This window comes from Nerophis lumbriciformis, linkage group LG08, assembly GCF_033978685.3.
Source record: "Nerophis lumbriciformis linkage group LG08, RoL_Nlum_v2.1, whole genome shotgun sequence".
Classification (NCBI taxonomy): domain Eukaryota; kingdom Metazoa; phylum Chordata; class Actinopteri; order Syngnathiformes; family Syngnathidae; genus Nerophis; species Nerophis lumbriciformis.
In genome coordinates this window covers 23,271,612-23,296,399 of record NC_084555.2, presented here as the reverse complement: position 1 = coordinate 23,296,399, position 24,788 = coordinate 23,271,612, and the positions used below count along the sequence as shown (strand labels likewise).

At 39.3% G+C, this 24,788-nt stretch overlaps 1 protein-coding gene across 2 annotated transcripts; it reads right to left on the bottom strand.

Moving 5' to 3' along the window:
* Window positions 1-500: 500 nt before the first annotated feature.
* Window positions 501-24,099, bottom strand: wdr35 (WD repeat domain 35). 2 transcript variants are annotated; one of them, XM_061968491.1, is made up of 29 exons: window positions 23,986-24,099; window positions 23,547-23,576; window positions 23,360-23,477; window positions 18,420-18,488; window positions 16,791-16,883; window positions 16,580-16,708; window positions 16,287-16,420; window positions 15,172-15,337; window positions 14,950-15,095; window positions 13,582-13,707; window positions 13,274-13,459; window positions 13,133-13,168; window positions 12,975-13,035; window positions 12,291-12,435; window positions 11,890-11,959; window positions 11,659-11,712; window positions 11,462-11,568; window positions 11,139-11,358; window positions 10,867-10,947; window positions 10,550-10,686; window positions 10,245-10,448; window positions 10,025-10,171; window positions 9,146-9,278; window positions 8,914-9,024; window positions 8,443-8,607; window positions 4,149-4,289; window positions 3,897-4,053; window positions 2,557-2,797; window positions 501-2,358 (listed from the first exon to the last, which is right to left on the bottom strand). In XM_061968491.1, the coding sequence occupies exons 2-29, from the start codon at window positions 23,568-23,570 to the stop codon at window positions 2,208-2,210; spliced, it is 3,552 nt and encodes a 1,183-aa protein (XP_061824475.1). In that variant the 5' UTR covers window positions 23,571-23,576; window positions 23,986-24,099; the 3' UTR covers window positions 501-2,207. The 2 variants fall into 2 exon arrangements, with proteins under 2 accessions (XP_061824475.1, XP_061824476.1); XM_061968492.1 differs by lacking the exon at window positions 23,986-24,099 and adding an exon at window positions 23,778-23,962.
* Between the last annotated feature and the right edge of the window lie 689 nt (window positions 24,100-24,788).

Below are 24,788 nucleotides of genomic sequence, written 5' to 3'. Positions count from 1 at the left end.
ATGCAAAATATATTAGGTCATTGGTCATTTCATTAAGTACACCAACACACTAATATTAATACAAGTGTTGTTCATATAGTGTGTATGTGTTTATTCAATTAAATGAAAAGCACTAGTCTATGTTAACAGCAACTCAATTTGATGCAGTTCAGTTCAACAGGAGGCTTTTTTCGATCTAAAATAATGCACCTTTTTCTGATAACAATAAAAGAGACAGGGTGACTTTGTGATACTCTAAGGTAATATACTGGAGACCTTTACCAACTTTACATACCGGTACTAGAATTTGAAATCTGAAGAGGAAATTGGTGACATGTTCATGTAAGGACTACGCCTGCTGCATTTATGATTGAACAAATAGTTTGTCGCCAGCAGATGGCGGACAAGGAGCATCCTTAGAGGCACCTCCACATGGTGTGGCATTCATGGAAAGCATCTTGGGAGCATCTAAAACCATTCAAAATAAAGTGATCTGCGAAAAAAATAAATAATGACTTCAATTGCGTCTAAATATGACCTTTTATTTTCTATACGAAAAACCTACAAAAAGTAATTAACAATCAAGTAATTCACACCAACATTAAATTGTCTTAACATGCACTACCTATTGAAAATAATGTACAGTTTATGTAAATATGATCAAATAAAACACAATTTTACTTGAATTACGGCAAAAAAAAATCGCCATTGCTGCAAATTGTTTCTCAAAATGCGCCATTTAATTTATCCTGTACATCATGTCCTGAAAGGATTGGCTGGATTTGATTGAAATGTACAAACAAGTGTTGAAAGAACAGAGCAACTGTACTGTTGGGGAGCAAAATAAATACTTTTTGTTGTCCTTTTTGGAAGAAGAAGTAGGTTGTCTTCTTTATTTGTAGCTACACTAGTTAAGCTCGAGAGGAGCCAGATGAGGTGGTTCGGGCATCTGGTCAGGATGCCACCCGAACGCCTCCCTAGGAAGGTGTTTCGGGCACGTCCGACCGGTAGGAGGCCACGGGGAAGACCCAGGACACGCTGGGAAGACTATCTCTCCCGGCTGGCCTGGGAACGCCTCGGGATCCCCCGGGAGGAGCTGGACGAAGTGGCTGGGGAGAGGGAAGTCTGGGCTTCCCTGCTTAAGCTGCTGCCCCCGCGACCCGACCTCGGATAAGCGGAAGAAGATGGATGGATGGATGGATGGACTAGTTAAGCTCATGAATAAGGAGAAAAAACAACCTCTCTTGTAGCAAGCCGTGCTGGACATGACAGCAACTTCTTACATTGAAAAACTGTTTAAAGTGTGGAAATTGGGACTGGTTATTGGAAGTTTGTACCATATGTCCCGGCAAGAAATCTGCATTCAAAGAACTCTGGCTTATTAGTGATTCCCAGAGACCAAAAAAAGTCTGCGGGCTATAGAGCGTTTTCTATTTGGGCTCCAGTACTATGGAATGCCCTCCCGGTAACCGTTAGAGATGCTACCTCAGTAGAAGCATTTAAGTCCCATCTTAAAACTCATTTGTATACTCTAGCCTTTGAATAGACCCCCTTTTTAGACCAGTTGATCTGCCGTTTCTTTTCTTCTCTCCTCTGCTCCCCCCTATCCCTTGTGGAGGGGGAGACACTCAGGTCCGGTGGCCATGGATGGGGTGCTGGCTGTCCGGGGTCGGGACCCGGAGTGGACCGTTCGCCTGTGTATCGGTTGGGAACATCTCTGCGCTGCTGACCCGTCTCCGCTCGGGATGGTTTCCTGCTGACCCCACTGTGGACTGGACTCTTACTGTTATGCTGGATCCACTATGGACTGTACTCTCACAATATTATGTTAGACCCACTCGACATCCATTGCATTCGGTCTCCCTAGAGGGGGGGGGGGGGGGTTACCCACATATGCGGTCCTCTCCAAGGTTTCTCATAGTCATTCACATCGACGTCCCACTGGGGTGAGTTTTTCCTTGCCCTTATGTGGGCTTTGTACCGAGGATGTCGTTGTGGCTTGTGCAGCCCTTTGAGACACTTGTGATTTAGGGCTATATAAATAAACATTGATTGATTGATTGAAGTTTAATCTGCTTATAAATTCCCTTTTGAGCAGAAAAATCACTCTATGCCCTTTTTTGTGAGTGCTTAATGTGAATTGGTTGTTTATGTGATATAATGCATGTTCTACAAAAATATACTGAATTATATACAGAAAAATAAACAGAATGTATAAGAAATGATATTCAGCCTACACGGCTGTGACAAAGCGGGCAGTAGTTATATTTGCTGATCTCCTGGCTTAGAGCACAGTGCTTGCACTCGCTGCACATCCAAAAATGGTAGTCCTGGATGGGCAGACCTGTCACGATGCAGGTGGGTAACTTTTCTGCCACCCTAAAAGAGAAAAAGAAAGAAGTGAGTGACAATCTAAGATAAATCTGAGAGTTCATTTAAGAGATAAAAATGCTTTAATTTAAAGTTGTGTGATGTATTTCAGACTAAATCTACCATGGTAATGTAAGTGTGTGCTTGCATTATCAAAGCATTTCCTCCATAGACATTTAATCTTACTAACTCTCTTTGCTTTCTCACCCCTCAGATGCAGCGTCTCGCTCCAGTTTGCGGCTGTTTTTTGGTGCGTGTTTGGTAAAGATCTCCAAGGCCAGATCTTCATAGAGCAGCCGCTGTTCCTGGTCAAGACTCTCCAGAGACTCCAGCTTGATGAAGGCCTGCGAGCACGTGCCGAACGCCTTGCTGGCTGCTGAGCAGATGGCCAGAAGAGAGTAGATCTCCACTGCGGGGATGATGTCATCATACTCGCGGAGGTGAAGGGCTTCAAACACATAAGAAAATACGATTATGTCACCGTATTTACATGGGATCAGCACCTCAGGCTAACTTCTTAAACATGCTTGTCTCATGTCTGTCAAAAATTGATTGATAAATCTTTTTGTCAAGTCTTAGTGATTTTCAGGGTATCACATCAAGACTACTGATTAGACTAATCATGCAAGAAAGCTTATTATTAAACATCTAAAACAGTGTTTCCTCAGTATAGTATCAGGTGTTTAGGTATTTTTGTACAAAGGAATATTATGATAATAAATAATTTGAGTTTAGCTGTCTTATTCAAAGAAAGAAAATCATGAATTGAAAGTATTTATTAGTAAATGATCTATGCAACATGATACTATACTGTATTTACATGTTATTATACTTGTATATTGTTATACAAAATGGAGCTGCCCAGCTGCACTTGGGTGAAAACAATATTTAATTACGTGATTTTGGCATACCACTAGTTAGAGACCTTTTGAGAACCACTGCCTTATTACATCACTTGGGACGTGTACAAACAAATACTTTTACCTGAGAGTGTAATGACTCAGAATTTTAGAAAAGCAGGTGAGACAATTAGATATGTCTAAAGCAATACATAAACAAAAAGTTGAAGGCAATTTATAAAGAAATACAAAAAAGGACAACAAAGGAAACATAACATATCTTAACGGTTTATGTTGTTATACAAACTACATTTGATGAAATGAGGAGTGGGTTTATTATTGTGATTATAGGTGAATGAAGTTAAATATGTATGCTGTTGTATTAAAATACTAGTCAGGTGATAATGTATAGATTAAATTAGTCTGAGTGATGGGGCAGGACAATATAAACTTTTGCTTCTTCCTCCTCCTTTTTGGACAAACATGTCTCTTTTTATTTGTAAATGAAAATATTGTATTGAAGATGCTTTTTTTGTTCAAAATGTGTAAATGGTTTGTTGTGTTTTAAATAAATTGTTGAACTAAACTGAAGTATATTTTTTGTATTTAAGTCCACTTTTGATCCGCTGGGAGTATTTCAGGAAAAAGAAAACACAATTCTCCTGTGATCAGATCCCAATCCTATTTTGTCTGGTGTTGGTGGTCTACCTGTGTGCATGGCGTTCTCTGCGTAACCTTCATAAAGCTGCTTTTGAGCAAGCAGGAAGAAGTGATACGCCTCCGCTCCTCGCCACGCGTTGTCCAGAACACGATTGTCAGAGGACGTTGCGTCTTCCTCCAGCAGTCCAGCAAGTGCAAATGTTGCCTAATAACATCAAAAGTTTAAATGAAAAAAGGAACACACTTGTTTTACCATTTTATAATTAATATTTCTAAAACAACATATCACAAATTGCCTACCTCGGATTTCTTCCCTTTCGTTTTACTCTGCTGTGACGTCTTCTTCTGCTCATGGTGATTTTCTACAAGTCGAGCAGCCAGCACATAAAGCTTCTTCACCCTCTGCGGCCGAGTCCTTTTCCTGGCCTCCTCGTCTGCTATCTGGAAAACAGTGGCCATGAATCTCACATTCTAATCCTCACACAAACACATTTAACTACAAACACATGACTGTGTCCTCGTGTGTCTGGGCCTACATACTGTCCAGGCTTTTTCTTTATTCATGACAACACGCCAGTCAATGAAACATCTTCGGAATGTATGAACATTTTCTTTGTCGTAGTCGGGGAGATTTTATCACCACTTCAAAATATTACCAAAAATAAAGAAAAATGAGCGCCTTACAAATACGTTTGGACCACCACAATTGGGGCAGTGCTACCGTGACACAGGGGGTAGTGCATGTGCCTCACAATATTAAGGTCCTGGGTTCAATCCCTGGGCTGAGGGTACTGGTACTCCGGCTTCCTCCCACCTCCAAAAACATGCACCTCGGAATAGGTTGATTGGCAACAAACACTAAATTGGCCTAGTGTGTGAATGTTGTCTATCTGTGTTGGCCCTGTGATGAGATGGCGACTTGTCCAGGGTGTACCCCGCCTCCCGCCCAAATGCAGCTGAGATAGGCTCCAGCATCCCCCGCGACCCCGAAAGGGACAAGCGGTAGAAAATGGATGGATGGATTATAGTGTCTTGTGTCATTACAACTACGCACACAAGATGGCATCGTAACTTTGCTTTTTAAAAGCACCTGAGGCCTCGTTTATAAAGATTTAGGCTGGACAAAAAATGTGTGTCAGCAGTGGTGAAATGTGCATACACTGCAAATAATTATTTGAGTAAAAGACTGCACTTAAAGGGGAATTGCACTTCTTTGGAATGTTGCCTATCCTTCACAATCATTATGAAAGACATGACGACGGAATTAATTTTAAAAAATGTATTTTAACTGGTAAATAATGCGCAGCCAATGGGATGTCCTCTATTCCGCCCATAAAATCCGATAAATAACCATTAAAAAAACGCGAACAATACTGACTTGAATATTAACCAAGTATTAGTTATATTGTTATTATTATAAAATCTAACGCAGACAAACTACTTGTAGCGGCGCCGTGATCACAGGATTGTGTGCCTATGTTAACATCAAGTGGTCGGTTGTTTTCTCGCTTCCTTGATCCCTGGAAGTTTATTGTAGATCATAAATCATGCATTTCACCTGGATAGAAGAAGGCTGAGGACGTACTCTGACATGCTTGTACACTTTGACAGTCAAATTAGACTCGGAATTGGCAAGAACGACACAATAAGACGCTTGGCACCACCCCCTTTTTCTTCGCAAGGATTATGAGTGATTCTTTATCCAAATGGGAATATATAAACATCCTAGAAGTCTGCATCTTAATGACAGCAGACCTTGTAGAGTAAGTGATGTTTTATTATGTTTGTTGGCTCTCTTGAAGTTTGCAGTAATCAGTTATGTTGTTAAAAAAAGTGTGATGAATTGAGCACAAGATCTTCACCCCAGTGTTCTTCCACTATCATCTATAGATGTTCAATTATAAATAGCTCATAAATATGCTGTTGGACTGTCAATGAAGCAAGATGGAGACGTCTACAAAAATGAAGGCGACATTTGCAGATTATTATAGATTAGAGATTGTATTTATTAAATTGAGCACTGTAAAAAGGTTATTTTTTGGAAGAAAAACTGGAAAAACTTAGCATGAGCTTCACGCATGGCTGAAAGAGTGCGTAGTAATGTGCAGCTTTTTATGCGTAGAATCTTTCTGTAAAAACAAAGTTTGCGGTGAAATTTGCGTTCACACATTTAACCCCTGCACAACAACCTTTAGAAATGAGGGCCCAGGACCATCGTGTATTGAGCAAGCGTATGCACAAAAACCTGGCATACGCACTTTTTCCTAGCAAAGTTGAGATGTATCAAGAGTAATGATAACCTCAGAGGTTATCGGTCATGCTTGTGGGGGCGCTTTTGTGTCAGCGTCCTGGTGGCCATGGTCTGATGACCTCCTGGTGCAGATGGCTCATGTGATAGTGTTTACTCACATGTTTCCTCTGTACTCATTTATGCAATCATTTGTCCACATACAGTAGCTGCATATATGTGTCTGTGTGTGTGTGTGTGTGTGTGTGTGTGTGTGTGTGTGTGTGTTTGGGTTTTGCTTCTGTATCCGTGCGTAAGTATGTGATAATGGGGGATATGGGTCACCGGGGTATTGTTTTTAACTTTGTAAAGCACTTTGCGTTGCATTTCTTTTATGTACAAAAAAGACTTTATAAATAAAGTTTGATTGATTGATTTGTTTGAAGAGTGAACTGAACATGGAATGTGCTGTGATGCACGCCAACTTCATGGTTGGGGTACGCACATTTCTACATGATGTGGATATTTTGGCGACACTCGGGAGTGATGCCTGGGAGACTGTTTAAATAAAGCAATGTCAAACAATTATTCCTCAGAATGATTGATGAGCACATCAGAGATATATGAATAATTAACACACGCCTGTGTGTCCAGTTACACAAACAGACATAAAAGCATTAGCAAAGATGTGCAAAGAACACATTCAATTATCGGTATTTTATCAAGGTACATCAAATACTAATATCAGGCAGCTGAACAGGCTGTCTGGTATTGGTATTAAAGCACAATTTGAAGCAACGGCCAGTTTCCTAATGTAATTAATCGGAGCTATCAACTGCAAACATATTGCTCGCCATCATATGACGAATTTATAAAGGGAAAATTTTCATCCGATCAACGTACAGATCATATGTGATGCGCAAACGTCATGAAGCAACATTGTAGTAATGTGACCTGGTTCCACGCATGATTATTACATTGTAAGTAACAGCATGGTTGGGAACAGACTACAAACTGGCATTGTGTACAATATGTAGCTTCTTGCTGATTACATTTATTTATGTAATTGTCCAAATTTTAATCCCTGCAATGCACATTGCGCATATGTGCCCCCGAAATGTTATATCCCGTCCTGACTCGTAGTTAAAGTTAGTCAATGTTTTTTTTAATTTAAACTCCATCTTAAGATCTTTCAAACCAACCCCTGATAAAGTCTGTGAGAAAAGTGTACTAATGTTAAAAACCTGTGCACAAAGTATGAAATACTAAACCACACCTTTACCCCGGCACATGCACTGTTGCACTAAATTACAACAATATTGGAATAGAGTACATTTTTACACTCCAGCAAGACGCAGAAACTTTCTTTTTTGCTGTCTTGCTCATTATATTTGTGTTTCTGACTGCGGAATGGGAAATCTCAGGTATATGGCGAATTTAAACATGATTTGTGTATTTATAAAGGAGCGTGGACAGGGAGTGGCTGCCAACATGTGCACTCAATTCCACGTTGATTGGGATGCACTAAAAAAATGTGTTTGGGTTAATGCGTGCACACACTTTACTACATCTGAATTAGTTTGTGCGTACGTTTTCTGTATTTGAGCTGACCCCGTTTTTAGTAGGAAATCTACGCAAGTCTTAATACATGAGGCCCCTGTTCTGCCCGAGAAGAAGACTTAGCAGAATGGATCCGTGTTGCCAATTCAATATTCAGAGCGTCTTAGATTGTGTAGTCTGATTGGACACTTTTGGAGATTAAAATGAAAGCAAATATTTCTTAACAACCACCTACAAAGTTAAGTTGTTTTGCGTTTTATGCAACATGGCAAATACACAAATTGGATGACGACATCCACGCCAACTCCTGTAAATGACAGTTATGTGGGAGACACTGAACTGTGACTACAAACAATCTCAGCACTGGGGACAATAAGGCACACAAACCAATATACTACAGAACACATACAAAAGCATGCATACATTTTTGGGACAAGGATATTTGTGGGTTCTATAAATTAAAATAATATTACCATTGAGCCATTTAGTATTTAATTATACTTTTATTTCAGATCACATTGGTGTAGTGTCATAGCAGCTTACCAGAATAATTGTACTAAAATCATACAGTGAGATTTGTATCAACATTAGACATCAGTTTAACACCAATGCGACAATTTGAATATTTATACAAAACACGGCTCCAGCACCCCGCGCGACCCCAAAAAGGGACAAACGGTAGAAAATATAGGGATGGATGGACGTAATAACATATATGTAATAAAACCCATACAGGCACAATGTTTTGTAAAAACATAAAAATGGGTAGTGGTGTAAATTACCAATAATATGAGTAATTTAGTATACCTTAAATATGAGTTTGGCAGCATCAAGAAAATGGTGAGCCTTCTGATACAATTCCACCGCCTCCAAAATGTTGTTCTTCTCAAGGAGATGTGATGCATACTTGGAAAGAAGAGGTTTTATCTCCTTCATGTTGTGCGTCCTGGCAAGTTCCACGGCTTTGTTCCACTGAGGTGAAAGAAATAGACAAAATATATACAATGTAGGTAAGAGAACACCATTATCTGTGGTACATGATACTGGAATGAAGATGGGGAGAACACATTTTATTTTTGTTTTATAGTAGAAATCCAAGTTATTTAATCTGAACACACATCTTTGAGTTAGTGACACGTCTTCTTTACATTTTCATTGTGACGGCTAAGTACAAGAGCCGTACTCACACGGCCAAGCTAAATATCACTCATGTGGTGGACACAGGTGGGAGGACCGCAAGGTGCCACAGTGGCTACTGAGATGTCAAAAAATTCTCACTTGGTTCAGATGGACACACGTGTCAACAGCCGCTTTGGGTTGGTTGCATTTAAGGTAGGCATTCACAGCCTGTTCGCACATGCCCACAGTAGTAAACATCTGGCCAATCTCCTATAGCACAGTGGTGGAAAACGTCAGGAGGTAGGTACTGCAATTCTTGATACTCCACTTGCTACCAGACATTTGGAGACTTGGATTAGGGTTAGAAGTTAGTACTCGACATTTAGCTTACTGGCAAAAGTGTGTGGTTTTCTGGGAGTGAGTTGGTCAGCTTCTCAAGATTGTCATAGTCCTCCAACATGTAATAACATTCTGCCAGCTTCTCTTGGTGGCGGCCCTGATGGTAGTATTGTACCGCATTGACCCTGCAAAGAAAAAAATGCCTTTGAACAGATTGAAAAGGTCATTATTATCTTGTTGCCTACTCAGTGGCCTAGTGGTTAGAGTGTCCGTCCTGAGATCGGTAGGTTGGGAGTTCAAATCCCGGCCGAGTCATACCAAAGACTATAAAAATGGGACCCATTACCTCCCTGCTTGGCACTCAGCATCAAGGGTTGGAATTGGGGGTTAAATCACCAAAATGATTCCCGGGCGCAGCCACCGCTGCTGCCCACTGCTCCCCTCACCTCCCAGGGGGTGATCAAGGGTGATGGGTCAAATGCAGAGAATAATTTCGCCACACCTAGTGTGTGTGTGACAATCATTGGTACTTTAACTTTAACTTTAACTTTAAAAGCTACAAGATAATACAGTCATCCCTCGTTTATCGCTGTTAATTGGTTCTGGGGGGGTCAAACATTTTGTAGAATATGCTAAATAAAAAAATATCCAATGTGGTAAATATTACGGATTTTGAAGAAAGAACTGTATCAAAAATGTTGCCTTTACAAAAATAACAACTCTTAGTTTTGATTAGGACTCAAGAAAATTTTGATGAACTTTGCTTGATTATCTCACTAGATTAAATGCGCTAAATATTAGGAAATGCAACATTTAAGCTGAGAAGCTTGACATATTAAGCCTGCAACTAATGACTACATAAGAAAACTGTATGTATTATTCAACACCCTGTAAGGATGTATATGCAATCATCCATTAAAATTGCCAATACCACTTCTGTCTGTCAGCAAAGTAGTCTCCTATTGCATTGTAAGCCTGCTCCAGTAAAGCATCATCACAGTCCCCAGAGCCAGTTTTAAGTAGCTGGAGCACCCGGAACCAGTCTCCAAGCTTCATTCGAAGGCTAATGGCGAGGTCCCTAAAAAACATATGACCATTTCATTAAAATGACAAAAGCAAAATCTTGTTCAAAACAAGGTAGTTCAACATACCTGCGGTCCATGTCCAAGTACATCCGCTCGGCTTCTTCAAACCTGCTAAAGTAGGCTGCCACCTCTGCCTGCTTCATGGGCTCGCTCTGCAAGTTTCCCAGACGCTTGACAAACTCTATGCCCTGGTTGTCTTTGCAGCGGACAAATGCCTGCTCAGCGGTCCTTAAATCCAGTTTTTGGAGGGCTGCCTCAGCGAGCAGTCGCCTGATGGGTTGAGAATAAACGGAGGAGTAAAATTGATATTAGCAGGGCTGAATACTGTAGTATGGTGGGAACACAACATAAAACCATGTATGTGCATTTACCAAAGTCTCGGATGGGGATTGTCCTCAATGAACTGTGAAGCGTCTGGGATTCCCACGTTTTCAATGAGAGCACGGCTGTCTCTCAAGGAACGGATTTCAAAGTTGATCAGGTTGTCTTTATTAGGCCTCTCTGGGTCCTGTAAGAAAATGCAGTTCACAGAGCAGCACACATCTCAATTATCTATCATTATGTAGTCTACATCATTAGCTGTAACCACACATATTATGGTCTAGCCTAAAAGGGAGACATGTCAACATGGATAATTTAATAATTGTAAACCTTTCTGCCTTGTGAAATTCAAGCAGCAAAACAATACCTTCATGATTTCATCAAGCAGGACAGATTTGATTTCAAGGTCTTCAAAGTTGCATATATATCCTGATGTTTGTATGGGTTCCTATTTCCAAGACGACATTGAGCAAAGGAATTATGCTTTGACATAAACTCTCAACTACTCACAGATGAACGTGATTTTACTGCTGATATACATTATATTAGATTTTCTACATCTGCTTTGAGATTGCAGACTTTGGTGAAAGTAGCGGTAGTAAATTGATTCAGCTGACACAAAAGAATTAAATCACTCACTTCGGGGTCTAGATTCCTGAAGACATACATCCTTGTCTTCTCCATCATGCAGAACAGATCAGGGTTGTCCTTTGCCCACTTCATGTCCCAAACATCCTTACGTTCAAGCTTTGATGAATCCCCTATAAAAGCCTGACTGCCCGCGGTGTCACCTGAGGATGAATGAACTTCTATGTCCAACAAAGTCAGCACACCTGAGATGTCAATAATGGCCAGACGACTGAAAGAAATATTGAATGAAACATCCAAAAATAAATTTTGACCAAATAGGTTACAGTACTGTGGCACAGTCAATACGCAAAATAGCAACAATCCGAGCTTGCCTGGAGTTACAGTTTAAAGAGAGATGGTGGGCTCTGTTCATTGTGTATCTCTGTATGAGAACAACATTTGGCAGGCTGTATCTGTGGAGGATACCCGATTCCCGGCCCTGAAAACACACACAAACCACAATGTACTTATCTTCTTTAATTGCATGACTAAAAAAATCTAATTGAAGTAAAAGCAAAGATGTACATACCACAACTAATGTTTTATCTGTGGCTGTAATACAACAGATAGGATCTCTTGTTGCCTTAAAAATAAAAGATAAGCGGACAACTTAAATGCTTTTGATATGTTGTCTATGCATAAACAAATGCAACTAATAAGTTAATAAAAAACATCTATATTCAGTGTGCAAATATTGTAAAAAGGGAGCATTAGCCCAAAGAACAAGAATTGTTGGTGAACGAGACACAATGTCACTTACTGTGAAGGCATTTGTGAAGTCTGTTCCATTCTCATTGACTCCAGTTGGACTGCAGTCAATGTGATACACCCTAAAAAGACACAAAGTGAGAATACATTAGAACAAATCAGACGGTTGAACTGTGGTGACTTTTGGTGCAGGTGCTATCTTAGCACTGGCAGAATAGGTGCCAGTCTGGAGTCTCAGTGGCAGTAAATGCAGATGAATGAATTTCATTCAAATTTCAGACACTGACTTTTGGCCTGTGGTTATCTTGCCTGACTGTAACTTTCCATGACCAGCTTGATGTGTACTGTTAGTCTTGGCACAAGCACATTGGAGAAACTTGTTGTCATCCTGTTAAGATTCACTTCCACTACGCGCCCCCCCCCCCAAAAAAGAAATACAAAAATAAAACTCACCTTTCTCTTCCCTCCTTCTTTGTTTTGGTTACTTGGTTAATCTCCAATGCAGTTAATTTATTTGCCACTCTGTACTGCCACAAGTAGAACGCTTCTTTAGATGCAGTGATCACATGTGTTCTGGTCATGGTGACAAACAGAGGACCTAAACAATGACATAAATGGAAGATTTAATTTGGTAGGCTAGATATAGTAAATGTTCCGCCTAAATAAAGCTGTATATCTGAGCACAAAATACGGTGAAAAAAATATACCAAAACAACAAAAAAAGTCAAAAAAAAAGGTGATGCCTTTATGACTATTGACTCAATTCTCCTGTTATTTATAAGCTGCAATACTTGGAGCCTATTTTAGATGACAGTTTTTCAAATCTGTAGACTGAACTATCTTGGCTGTGCCTCCTCAGTAAACACTTGGCTCTACCACACTGAAACGGAATGCTGAATATTTGTGATATATGAAGACACCCACAGCTCACTGTCTATAGGCTATAGAATGCTGTGAGTCAGTGGGAGTTGTTACTGCGGGCGGCAGGAGACAGAGCGCCGACCACCATTTCTCTATCCACAAGGTGTGAGTTCAAACATTGGCTTGAAGTCATTCATCAACATCTTGGTCCATTCTGTTTGTTGGATCAAAAACTAAAGGATAAATAACCAATTAAAACAGTTAGTTGTAACTCACTTATGTCGATGTACTTTGAGTCCAGTGGAGTACCAATTGAGTTGCACAGAATGAGGACATACTGAAAAACAAGCATGAATTGATATTCATTGATCATTCTTTATTTGATCGTGTATTCATTACTGAAGTATGTGTGGTTGTATTTAGCATGCCGTTACCTTTGCATGACTCCCAGACTCTAACTCAGCATTTCCCTGCAAGGAATGCGAAAAAGCAACTAAAGTATATACCATGTATGTACTGTGCTTCTTTCAAAAAGATACAACAAGACTAAAATAGACTTGTGAATTTGGTCATACCTGAGGCTGGGTGTCATCAGCCTTACTAGCCAAAGTACAGAAGTCCCCTGAAGTCGTAATTGACATGAGGCTCTTCACATACTTGACAAACTTTTCGTTGTTTTTAGTATCCCAGAAGATCACACAGTAATCTTGGCGCTCTGGCTTAGTGAAAGCGTACACCACTGTGCTGCAACAGTATCCCCACTGGTAAGAAGCAAAAAAAGAGTTTGGAGTTTCTGAATCATCACTGGAAGGATGTGGAACTTGCCTTAATATTTCCTGCTGGCTATTAGTCTGTTTTTAAACCGACTACCTTTGCCATTTACCTTGTAATCTGGTATGATTTTGGCAAAATAAATGTAGGAGTCGACAGCCAAGCTGATACGCAAACCTCCACCTTCCCAGGCAAGTCCTGTCATCTGCTTCCCAGGAACTTTCAAGGTTCTCAGGTGCTGTGCAAAAAGGGTCGAATAGGATTGAATTGATACTGCAATTCTCTTTTCCACTGAGGTATTAACACACATATCACAGGTAGAAAGAAGGTGAAGAGTGCTTTAGAGCTACAATAAATGTCAAGGTTGATTGAACAAAAAATCAAGCATTGTCATCGTCCAATAATGATTAAGAAGAGGAAGCTAAGATGTCTAATGTTCTGCAATCTGTAATAATGCTTGGGTATTAATTCATATTTTGGGTGATCAAAAATATACTGAAGCCTCTTGAAGCCGGTTTGCCCCTCCCTAGGCTACTTCAGCTATTGCTACATAAAGGAAGCTTATTAGAAATTGGCAAAGAAGCCGGTCTTGGGTCTAGAAAATTTACAGAACGTGTAAGTGAAAATGTGCCAAAAGGCCGTCGGTCAAACACAGCGGTTTTAAGCGTACAAGGTACCATGAGTGAGAAGTTTAGCCCTCTAATAAAAAAGGTAGTGGAGAACATCACATTTGATTGATGGCAAATGCCATCAATCAAATGTGTTGGTTAGTTGAAGTTTATTTTGAACATGTACACAGTTTCAATATGATACATCACATCTTGTAAATATTTTCAATTGTCTTTACAACTTGTCCGAAAAGGAGTGGGAAGAAGCAAAGTTTTTTAATCCTAACCCTTTTCTACTTCTTAGCAACTACTAACACATATGGTCACTTCCTCCTCTCCATTTGTGGACAATTTACATCAATTGATTCTAAATCCAACAGTTTGCTTCATAAATATTTAAGTCAGTTATGATTCACTTAATGAGATGAATGATATACCGGTAAATAATAATATTTTCAATAAGTTCAAGACGTTTATTATAATTCTTCTTTCTTGTACTATTTAAACACTTGCAGTTTGAACAGTTTCTTAAACAAGATCATATTAGTAGTACCATACATTGTTTGACTTCTTTGCTTATTCCAGTCCATAATTGAATTCCACATACTGATATATTAAAAGGTTCTCAGCGTTGTACCTGCATACAAATATTTTAAGTTAGATTTGTGTGAGAGCTTGAAAGAGATCAGTGTGAATATGTATACATTTTGGAGCAAAATTAGGCACTGACCTAAGTACCAGTTTATGTGACAGTGAACAGACCCAGTGAGCCAAAACAAAATGACAATAGAAAAGCTAACCTGTTTTGTAATGCATTGGCATTACAGTAGTTAGTTGACCAAAACACATGCAAACGGAAACATCACCCTCACCTCTCCAAATGGCGTGTAGAACTGCACCACATTGATTTCTACATCTGAATTTGATGGTCTGAGGGAACCAGCCACCGCTATCACACTACCACAATGGTTCCACTGAATACTGACGACATTCATTGAGGTGTCAATGCATACTGGGTCTGCGGATGAAATGCAACATAGCTCAGTGCTTTTAGAAGTTTGAGGGTTAACTGCGGAATAAAAGTTCTGCCTTACTTTCATCGGTCTCGTAACGCATAATTTGACATCTTCCATTTTGAAAACAAATAGCAAGACACGGGCAGTCAGGTTCTATGTAACCGCCTGTTCCTGCATACCAGTGAATACCAGCAATCCTGACAGCTCCAGACAAATTAGTTAGGCAGCTGATGGTCAGTTTCATCTGTAACAGAATGCAGAATGCACATCACAAACAAATGGAGACAAAACACTTTTGGATATTGCAACTGTTTTTGAAGTGATCACCTGCACTGTTCAAGTGCCATTAAGCAAAGGCACAGAACCTGTTCAGTGGTACAACACCCTTTAAACTGTGTGTAAACGGTTTCTTTGTGTGGTGTTATGTATGCAACAGTAAGCCTTTTCTGTAAACTCAATACAGGACCATAAACTGTATTATGTTTAGAATTGGTTAGAAAGGCTAAATTGTTCTAGCATTGTGCCGGGACACAGACATTATAAATGATAAATGATAAATGATAAATGGGTTATACTTGTATAGCGCTTTTCTACCTTCAAGGTACTCAAAGCGCTTTGACAGTATTTCGACATTCACCCATTCACACACACATTCACACACTGATGGCGGGAGCTGCCATGCAAGGCGCTAACCAGCAGCCATTAGGAGCAAGGGGTGAAGTGTCTTGCCCAAGGACACAACAGACGTGACTAGGATGGTAGAAGGTGGGGATTGAACCCCAGTAACCAGCAACCCTCCGATTGCTGGCACGGCCACTCTACCAACTTCGCCACGCTGTTATATTGTATTATTAATATATTATGACTAGAATCAAGACTAAGTTGGGTTATATTTATTACAGTTGACTATTTTTGTAATCTTATGGTTGGAGCATCCATCAATCAGACTGCAGTGCAATATGTTGTTTGTCTCTTCCTCTTGTGCTAACTTGTGAGCTGGAATCACAAGACCATGTGAAAAAACTGTCTCCAACACAAAGATGTGTGGCTGCACTGCATTCCATCTACTGGATGCAGTAAAAACATTTGAGAGTCAGTCTATTGCCATAAAGACTCTAAGACAACCAAGGTGTAAAACATGTTTTACCTTGATTTATCTTTTTTAATCAAGTTTAGAATATGCAAATACTCACTATGAAATTGCCATGGTTATCAAAGATTTGCACTTCTCCATTGGCCATGCCAAAGAGCAGGATTTTGCTGTCTGGAGACCATGCCACATGAGCCAGCTGATTTCCCTTCAGCTCCTTTCCCCAAATCCGGTTACCTCGAAGAAAAAAAAAACCTTTATCCAAACTTATATCCACTCCCACAAGTGTGTGAACAAAGCAGTTCTTCTCAAGGAATAAGATTGGATTTTGTACTAATCTAAATGGGAAAATGTTATAATCCCGACTAATTATATTTCAGTTATGAAATTAATTACCATCGACAGATCCAACAATGACTGCACCATCTTCATACACAATGCATATCTTTTGGCCGTCAGCATTCCAACTCATGCTCCTCACAACAGACTTGTTCCTGTTGTTTATCATCTCTTCGTACCACGTACCTTCAAAAAGGAAGAATAACATTTACTGAAGCAACACTTAATACAAGATGGTAATCGGATAATAGTCAGAGGCTGCAAACACCTTTGTGGAGCATCCATACAATGATGAGTCCGTTCTGGTCGCTGCTTGTCAGTTTTTCATATTGTTCGTTCCATGTAACCACTTGTACTGCACCTGGAAGTGTAGCAATGTTTACATGGTGTCTTATTATTGTTTGCTGGTGCCTGATTTCTCTTCAAAGGGAAATTGCATTTTTTGAGAATTTTGCCAATAATTCACAATCCTTATGAAAGACAATAGCACATTTGTCTTTTTATTTAATGCATCCAAACTCGTTAATAAAAGTCCCCTTACAAGGGAGCCAATGGTGGCCATAATGTCATTAGTAATAATAATAATGGATTCGATTTATTTAGCGCTTTTCTATCAACCAGATACTCAAAGTGCTCACAGAGAAGTGAGAACCTATCATTCACTCCACATTCACACTTCGGTGGTGGTAATCTACATTTGTAGCCACAGCTGGGGTAGACTGAGTGTAAGTGCCACTGGGGGAAAGAGTGAAGTGTCTTGCCCAAAGACACAACGGCAGTGATTTGGATTGCAAGAGGCGGGGAGCGAACCTGAAACACTCAAGTTTCTGGCACGGCTGCTCTAACCACCTCGCCACGCCATCCCACAATGGCGCCATCATTGCGTCTATTGCGTTTATTCCGACCATAAAACCCAATAAATAACCATCCAAAAAGTGCCAACAATCCTCCATTAACATTTTGTGACCTGAATATTAACCAGGAAACTTAATTATGCTGCTGTATTGACATAATCAGCTGATGAGCCGCTTTCTTGCCTTTGAGCTTGTGAAAGTTTATTTTAGATGATAAATTATGCCTCTCACCCTGATAGTAAAATGATGTTGACATCGACTGAGAAGTTGGTAAACGCTGATAGCCAACTTAGACCTGGAGATGGCAAGAAAGACAGTGGTTTGCACCACCCCTTTTTTTAACCCTTTGCAAGGATTAGAGTTATTCATTATTGAAACAGGAATATATTAACATCCCAGTGAGAGCAGACATTGTTTAGTAAGTAATGTTTAAATATGTTTGCTCTCATGATGTCTGCATGAGTTGTACTGTGTTGTAGTAGACGGAAAAAGTGAATGTTGTGATGCATCTATGAAATTAATGCGCCGCCGTATGCTTAAAATGAGCAAAATACATCAATATTAATTGTTATTATGAATGTCCCTGTCACTACATAATGTCGATGGAAGTGTTTGGATGTTTTTAAGCGCTTTTCATGTCCGTTGTGTCCTGAGCAAGACACTTCACCCTTGCTCCTGATGGGTGCTGGTTAGCGCCTTGCATGGCAGCTCCCTCCATCAGTGTGTGAATGTGTGTGTGAATGGGTAAATGTGGAAGTAGTGTCAAAGCGCTTTGAGTACCTTGAAGGTAGAAAAGCGCTATACAAGTACAACCCATTTATCATTTATTTATTTATTTAAGGCAGAATAGAGCGACTCCCATAGGCTCCATTGTAAGCAGACTTTTTGCTGGCATTTATTTACTAATTAGAAAGCATAAAATAAGAAAAACATATGTTTGCTTGTCTTACATAAGGATTGTGAATGAAAGGCAAAAAAAAAGCAGCTCCCATTTACAGTAAGTGAACAATACATGTCACTAACTGCTGTAGTAGGTAACTCACCACTGTGTCCCCCCAGTGTCTGATTAATTGACAAATTACTGGGCACAGCACCTTTAAGTTTGGCTTCATCTGTTGAGAAAGCACAGTAAATGAGAGCCGACTCTCGGCAAGGTGAAATTTAAAACAAGTCTGACTGAACAGTAGCTTTGAGGTAATACCGTTTGTGAGTAGATGTAACCACAGCCTTTTTACTGTTTCTTTATTGTTCCTCCAGCTTGAAGTGGACAAAGTGGTACCAGTTCAGTTCTACTTAAAGGGTCTGATACACAGGTACCAGGAAAGCACCAAAATCCTTTTGGGTTCGAGTTTTAAAAGATTTCTTACACACTGTGTGAACTATTGTTTTGGAAATGCTCAATCACAAGAATCTTACATAACAGTTTCAAATAATCCTAAACACTTTTTAGAAATCGATGTATTCCACGCAAGTGAGAAGTAAACTGAACAAAGTGACTTTGCTCTCAGGCTTAAGAAAGAGGTATACAATACATTTACTTTGTATTTGATTAAGTGAAATAAGAATTTCATTTAAAGTACTTGTTTAGATGTTTTCTTGTAATGGTCACCATGCATATCAGGAGGGATTTTAGTCCTCTCCTCTTTACAGAAACTTTTCAATGTCCAAGTTTCAGCTCCTGCTAAATATTTTATTGGGATTAAGGTCCAAAGATTGGACTCTTAATCTGTTTCTTCTTGAACCACTCCTTTGATGCCTTGACCACATGTTTTGAGTCATTGTCATGTTGGAATACCAACTAACCAATAACCCAGTTCAGGTCTGACTGGGGCCAGGATATTTTCATCCAAGACTCTACATGCTAACATGATGGATGTCACAGGACGCATTTGTGGCTGATATTCTGTCTTTCTCTGTTAAATAAACCTTCCAAAAAGACTGCTCGTGTAATTGGAAGCGGGTAAACTAACGAATTAACTATACTTATTGAGTTACAAGAGCAAGTGATGTCACGTCCTATGACGACAGATTAAAAAAGATCTCTGTACTGCTTTGGACTCTTTTGGCACTTGTTCAGGACACACATCTCAACCATAATTACAGATCTGTTTATTGACATCACTGTCTTGAATATTATCTGGCAAGATAAGGTAAATAATCGCATTGTATAGCAATGAATGAACAATGTGATTGTGACTGGGCTCCACCTCATATGCAGGTCGTTTGCCAGGGCAGCTGACAAGAGAAAACAATTATATTGCTTCAATAGAGCAACAGGCGGACAACTTTCTGCAATCAAAGTGGGGAGATGTGGAGGTCAACGACATAGAGATACAGTCTGCATTCCAATGTCTAGCAGGAATAACAACACACTGGTCATCTTCATAAAGTTGCCCTAAAAATAAAAAACAAGGTGGCATTGCCGGAGCAGCAAAGTAAGCTGAAAGGAACGAACGTCTACAATGAGCATCTGAAAAAAGGTAAGGCTGACATTGAAAGCATGATACTTTGGAAGTAGGGAAAATTCGAGGCAAAATCGTAGAATCTACATCATGTTATATGTAGGCTCGGGGGAAAGAGGAACTATAGAGAAGATGATCAATGCTAAAACAATAACAGCGATTATGCAAAATTCAACAATATTAAGCAAGACGTTTCATTCATTGAACAGGAAAAATACTATATTACTTAAATTATAGCCAGCTAAACTAATGAATGTGCAAATAAGTCAGAAAAACATTCTACATTAATTAGGGATGTCCCGATCCAGGTTTTTGCACTTCCGATCCGATACCGATATTGTTTTTGCACTTCCGATCCGATACCGACCGATACCGATACTGACCGATACCGATACTGGCCTATCCGAGCATGTATTAAAGTTTAAAGTTATTTAGCCTACTTAGTTGTCAGAATCATGTTGAAATGGGTTTTAGTACTCTTGATAACAACTAGCCAGCTGAATTAGGGGAGTTTGAATAATACACAATGGTTGGTAACAAGAAACTGACCTGTTTATTCAAGGATAAACACAAAATAGACAAAATTATACATGACAAACAGAAATGGCATCATTGAACTAGGGCTGGGCGATATGGCCTTTGTTTAATATTGCAATATTTTAAGGCCATATTGCGATACACGATATATATCTCGATAATTTGCCTTAGCCTTGAATGAACACTTGATGCATATAATCACAGCAGTATGATGATTCTATGTGTTTTGATTGATTGATTGAGACTTTTATTAGTAGATTGTACAGTACAGTACATATTCCGTACAATTGACCACTAAATGGTAACATCCGAATAAGTTTTTCAACTTGTTTAAGTCGGGGTCCACTTAAATTGATTCATGATACAGATATATACTATCAGATATATACTATCATCATAATACAGTCATCACACAAGATAATCACATTGAATTATTTACATTATTTATAATCCAGGGTGTGGAGGGGGGCGCCGGATGTAAGTGTCAAAAAGACAACCAAAAGAGTTTGATATGAGAATAAATCTAAAGTTAAAATATAGGGTAGAAATGCACCCATTTGCAGGAAATGTAGTCTTGATTTTCAAAATTTTCTTTCAAGGTTTGCATGTCTACATTAAAACATTCTTCTTCATACTGCATTAATATATGCTACTTTTAAACTTTCATGCAGAGAAGGAAATCACAACTAAAAAAATCACTATTTTTTTCATACGGTGTTGATGTGGAAATGTTTGCCTCGGCATTTTGATGGTGTGGGCGTGTGGCACCAAATGGAGATAAGCGTCTCGACAGACGTTACAATATTTGAACAATGATGACGAAAACTGTTTTCTCTGTCGTGTCCGTGTGTCGAAAATTGTTATGCGCTTATTTTTTTATTTGATTTTGTGCGTGGCATATAATTGCTATGCGCAGAGGACGCTTGAGCAGGCGCGCACCTTAGAGGGAGCGTTGGTCACACGGCTGCGCTAGCATCACAGCTAACGTTAGCCATGCTGCTACCTCTCTGCTCGGGGAGGGCGTATACATATGTGACGTGTGTCGTGACAGTATGTGACGTGTGTAAGAAGGTGCGCTTGCTGTCTGTGAGAGGGGGACACCAGAAAGAATGAGAAGAGCCTGTCGTGTTATGCCAGCAGCTAAAAGCAACTGCGTGAGAATCCACAGACCTGTGGATGTGTTGAAGGTGTGCTGGAAAATGCGGAACGGAAATTAGGGAGCAGCAGAAAAGTGGAATGTATTATTTAAATCGGTGCGTTGGAAAACACGATCTGGATGTGGATCGGCATTTTCCCATGCCTTGCCGATACGCATTTTTTGGCAAATATCGGCGGCCGATCCGATCCAAATATCGGATCGGGACATCCCTAACATTAATACATCTATTTTATGTCACTGCATTACTTATATTTAATTAGTATCCCCACTTAATCTAACTTATATATTTATATCTATTATTAACAATTGATTGCAATTTTTATTTCAAACATTTTTTTTTTCCCTCTAACTTAAAATACCAGTAGAGTGGAAAAACAAGTTGCCTCTATATTGAAGCTATTATCATATATATCTGATTTATGGCACTGAAAGACTTACAAAGTTTGCAAGTAAATAGATTTGATCAAAATAGTATCAATATCACGGAGATTCCCGAGCCATTTTAAGAGATAATGAGCTAGCTAATCATGTGATCCGTGATGTAGAGGTAGAAACCATTGATCCCTTCCCACCAACAACAATGCAAATCATGCAGACTTTTTGAGAGCCAACAACGATTATTTTGTGAAAAATTATGATATTTTTTAATCTGAATATAAGGAGGATGAAGTACAAGTTTTAGAAGCTATGTTTAACAGATCCAGCTTTAGTGAAACACTAAGCATCATGTAGCAGTATTGCTAAGCTAAACAAGAAATACAAACTACAAATATAATAAAACGATCGCTTACTGTACAATGTCGGCTCTTACTTTGATGACGACTTTAAATGAAGAATTAATCATGAAAAGTCTCCCTGCAGACACTGTCTTCGGTTGTGTGTGTTTGTCTCCATCACTGGGTATAAATTGAATATCAGAGATGAACAACTTCTAGATGTATGGCTAAATTCTCCTAATATCCAGAAGAGAGGCATGATTTATAATCTAGAATAACTTTGAAAAGCCGAGACGCGATGATGCAGAAGCAGCAGGACATCGCGGCCAGCTCACAGTAAAGCAAAAGACGGCTACTGAGCTGTGTTATCAATCTGCCGCTGAAAAATAGTGTGTCTGTGTTAGCGCTTATAATAATAACATCGCTAATATTTGGTTAATATTCAGGTTACGATATGATATGATACGATATGATAGAGTATTGTTGGCGGGTTTTGGATGGTTATTTAGAGGGTTTTGTGGGCGGAATAAAGAGCCCTCATTGACTCCATTGTTCTCGGCCTTTTTATGTATTTATTTATTTACGACTTAGAATGCATAAAAAAAGAAAAACAGGTGTTCATGTCTTCTGTAGGGATTATAAATGATAGACAGCACATAGCTCTCTGTTTTTTGTTGCATATTTCCAGTACGACTGATCTGATACTATGGTCAGAGTGCAGAACTGTTCCTCCAGTGATGTCAATCTACGTAAATTACAGAAGACATTCGGAGCGGAATATTCAAAATGGCTGACGGACTTGTGACATTTTGTGATGCTTAGACAGAAATTTCACATACTTTGCGGATGGTAAATTCAATTGGATGTGGTTTAATGGGTACAATTAAAACACATTAAAGCATATAAAGTCAACTTGTTTTTCCACTCTACTGGTGCTTTAACACTGCACAAGATATACAGTACACTGCCATTTTGTTAAATCATATAAACATAACCGCATTAGGTTCCTTATTGTAACTTGTTAAACATGTCTAAACAAATAAACCATGCCATAACATACAATACCCAGTCAAGCAGCAAAGAGGGTCTAATTATGGTTGTGAACGTACCTGTCTGAATTTCAAGTTTTAGCACTTTTAGGAGACCATCATCCCCTCCATAGGCAATAAGGCCTTGGTCTTTGTTCCAAGAGATACATTTTAAGGGAGTACTGTTGGGGCTGGCCATCTAAAAGACAGAGGAAAAGCATTTTCCCTGAAATAGTCAATGTAAGATGTAATTCAGTAAAGTGCTCACCTTTTTGCTGAGGTAGATAAACATGGCGTCCTTAAAACATAAATTACATGAAATAAGAGGTAGAGTGGGGTAAATACACAATAAACAGTTCGTAACAAATTGTGAAAATGGTTAGCTTTGGGAGCACTGGCGCAAAGTAATTAGCCATTTCGTCATTTAATAGGAAACATGATTGTGGATGCTGCAGAACATTTAAGAGTACGTTTATAAAGAAGGTTAGTCAAAAATTACTTATTCATTTATCTCACTTCGTGCGACGCCCATTTACTGGTTGTAACTGTTTAGCCAATACCTAACTAGCTTAGCTAAGCTCGCGCAAAGCAACAAGTTGCGGACAAAAACCGCGTCTTCCGTCGCAAAAACACAAATACAACCAGCTTTTCCGATTTTACTTATGCCATTGTTGCTAACGTCTTAGGGGGAAAAGCTACAACTCAACTGTTTCGAAGCGTTTCGCCCGAGATGTAGCATGGAGGATGTAGCTTCCCTGCTGTCGCCCGTGACAACTGTACACTGTGGGTGTCGTTGGGAGTTGTAGTCCTGTCTAAGTTGCTGGTACTTGTAGTTTTAACTGTATCAACCCATTAAACGCACTTGTTTTAATGCAGCGGTGTCCAATTTGTTTTTAATGCAAAAGGTTATACAGTAAGGACAACGCTGTGCGGTATTGTTGGTCATTTGTATCAACATGTTTTTTTTTTCTATTAACATCGGGCTTTATTACTCAATTTTCTTTCTTATTCTCTTTTTTTAAAGGGGTCATATCTTAAATTGTTTCTACATTTAAAAAAACTTCCTTGTGGTCTACATCAGTGGTCCCCAACCACTGGTCCAGGGACCACCGGTCCGTGACACATTTGCTACCGGGCCCATGCAGAAAAACATTAAATAATTTATAAACGACTGCATTTTCTCCGACTTAACTTTCGCCTGTCCCACTAGACACACCAACAAGTTTGTTACTAGATGTACAATAACAGTCCTCATAGTAAGTTGCCTTTTGTTGTATTTGTTATAACTTTATGACATGATACAATGCACATTAATGAACATATAAAATGTAAATCTGACAGATTGCAGCCAAAGGCTGATTTCCATCTGTGTCTCATTGCAAAGAAACAAGCCCAGGGTGTCATGTCTGTTGATCATGTTTTGTTTTTATTTTATGGACATCTAGTATCTGTCCTTAAGGGAGGGGCTCTGTCATGACTGTTGATCATGTTTTGTTATGGTTATGTTCAG

Excerpts from the sequence above, each read along its gene's own strand:
- wdr35 (XM_061968491.1), bottom strand. The coding sequence starts at position 23,570 with ATGTTTATCTACCTCAGCAAAAAG. Across the intron at positions 13,708-14,949 it reads TCTACACGCCATTTGGAGAG|CACCTGAGAACCTTGAAAGT; the intron begins GTGAGGGTGATG and ends CTTTTTGCACAG. Across the intron at positions 9,025-9,145 it reads AAAACCACACACTTTTGCCA|GAGATTGGCCAGATGTTTAC; the intron begins GTAAGCTAAATG and ends ACTGTGCTATAG.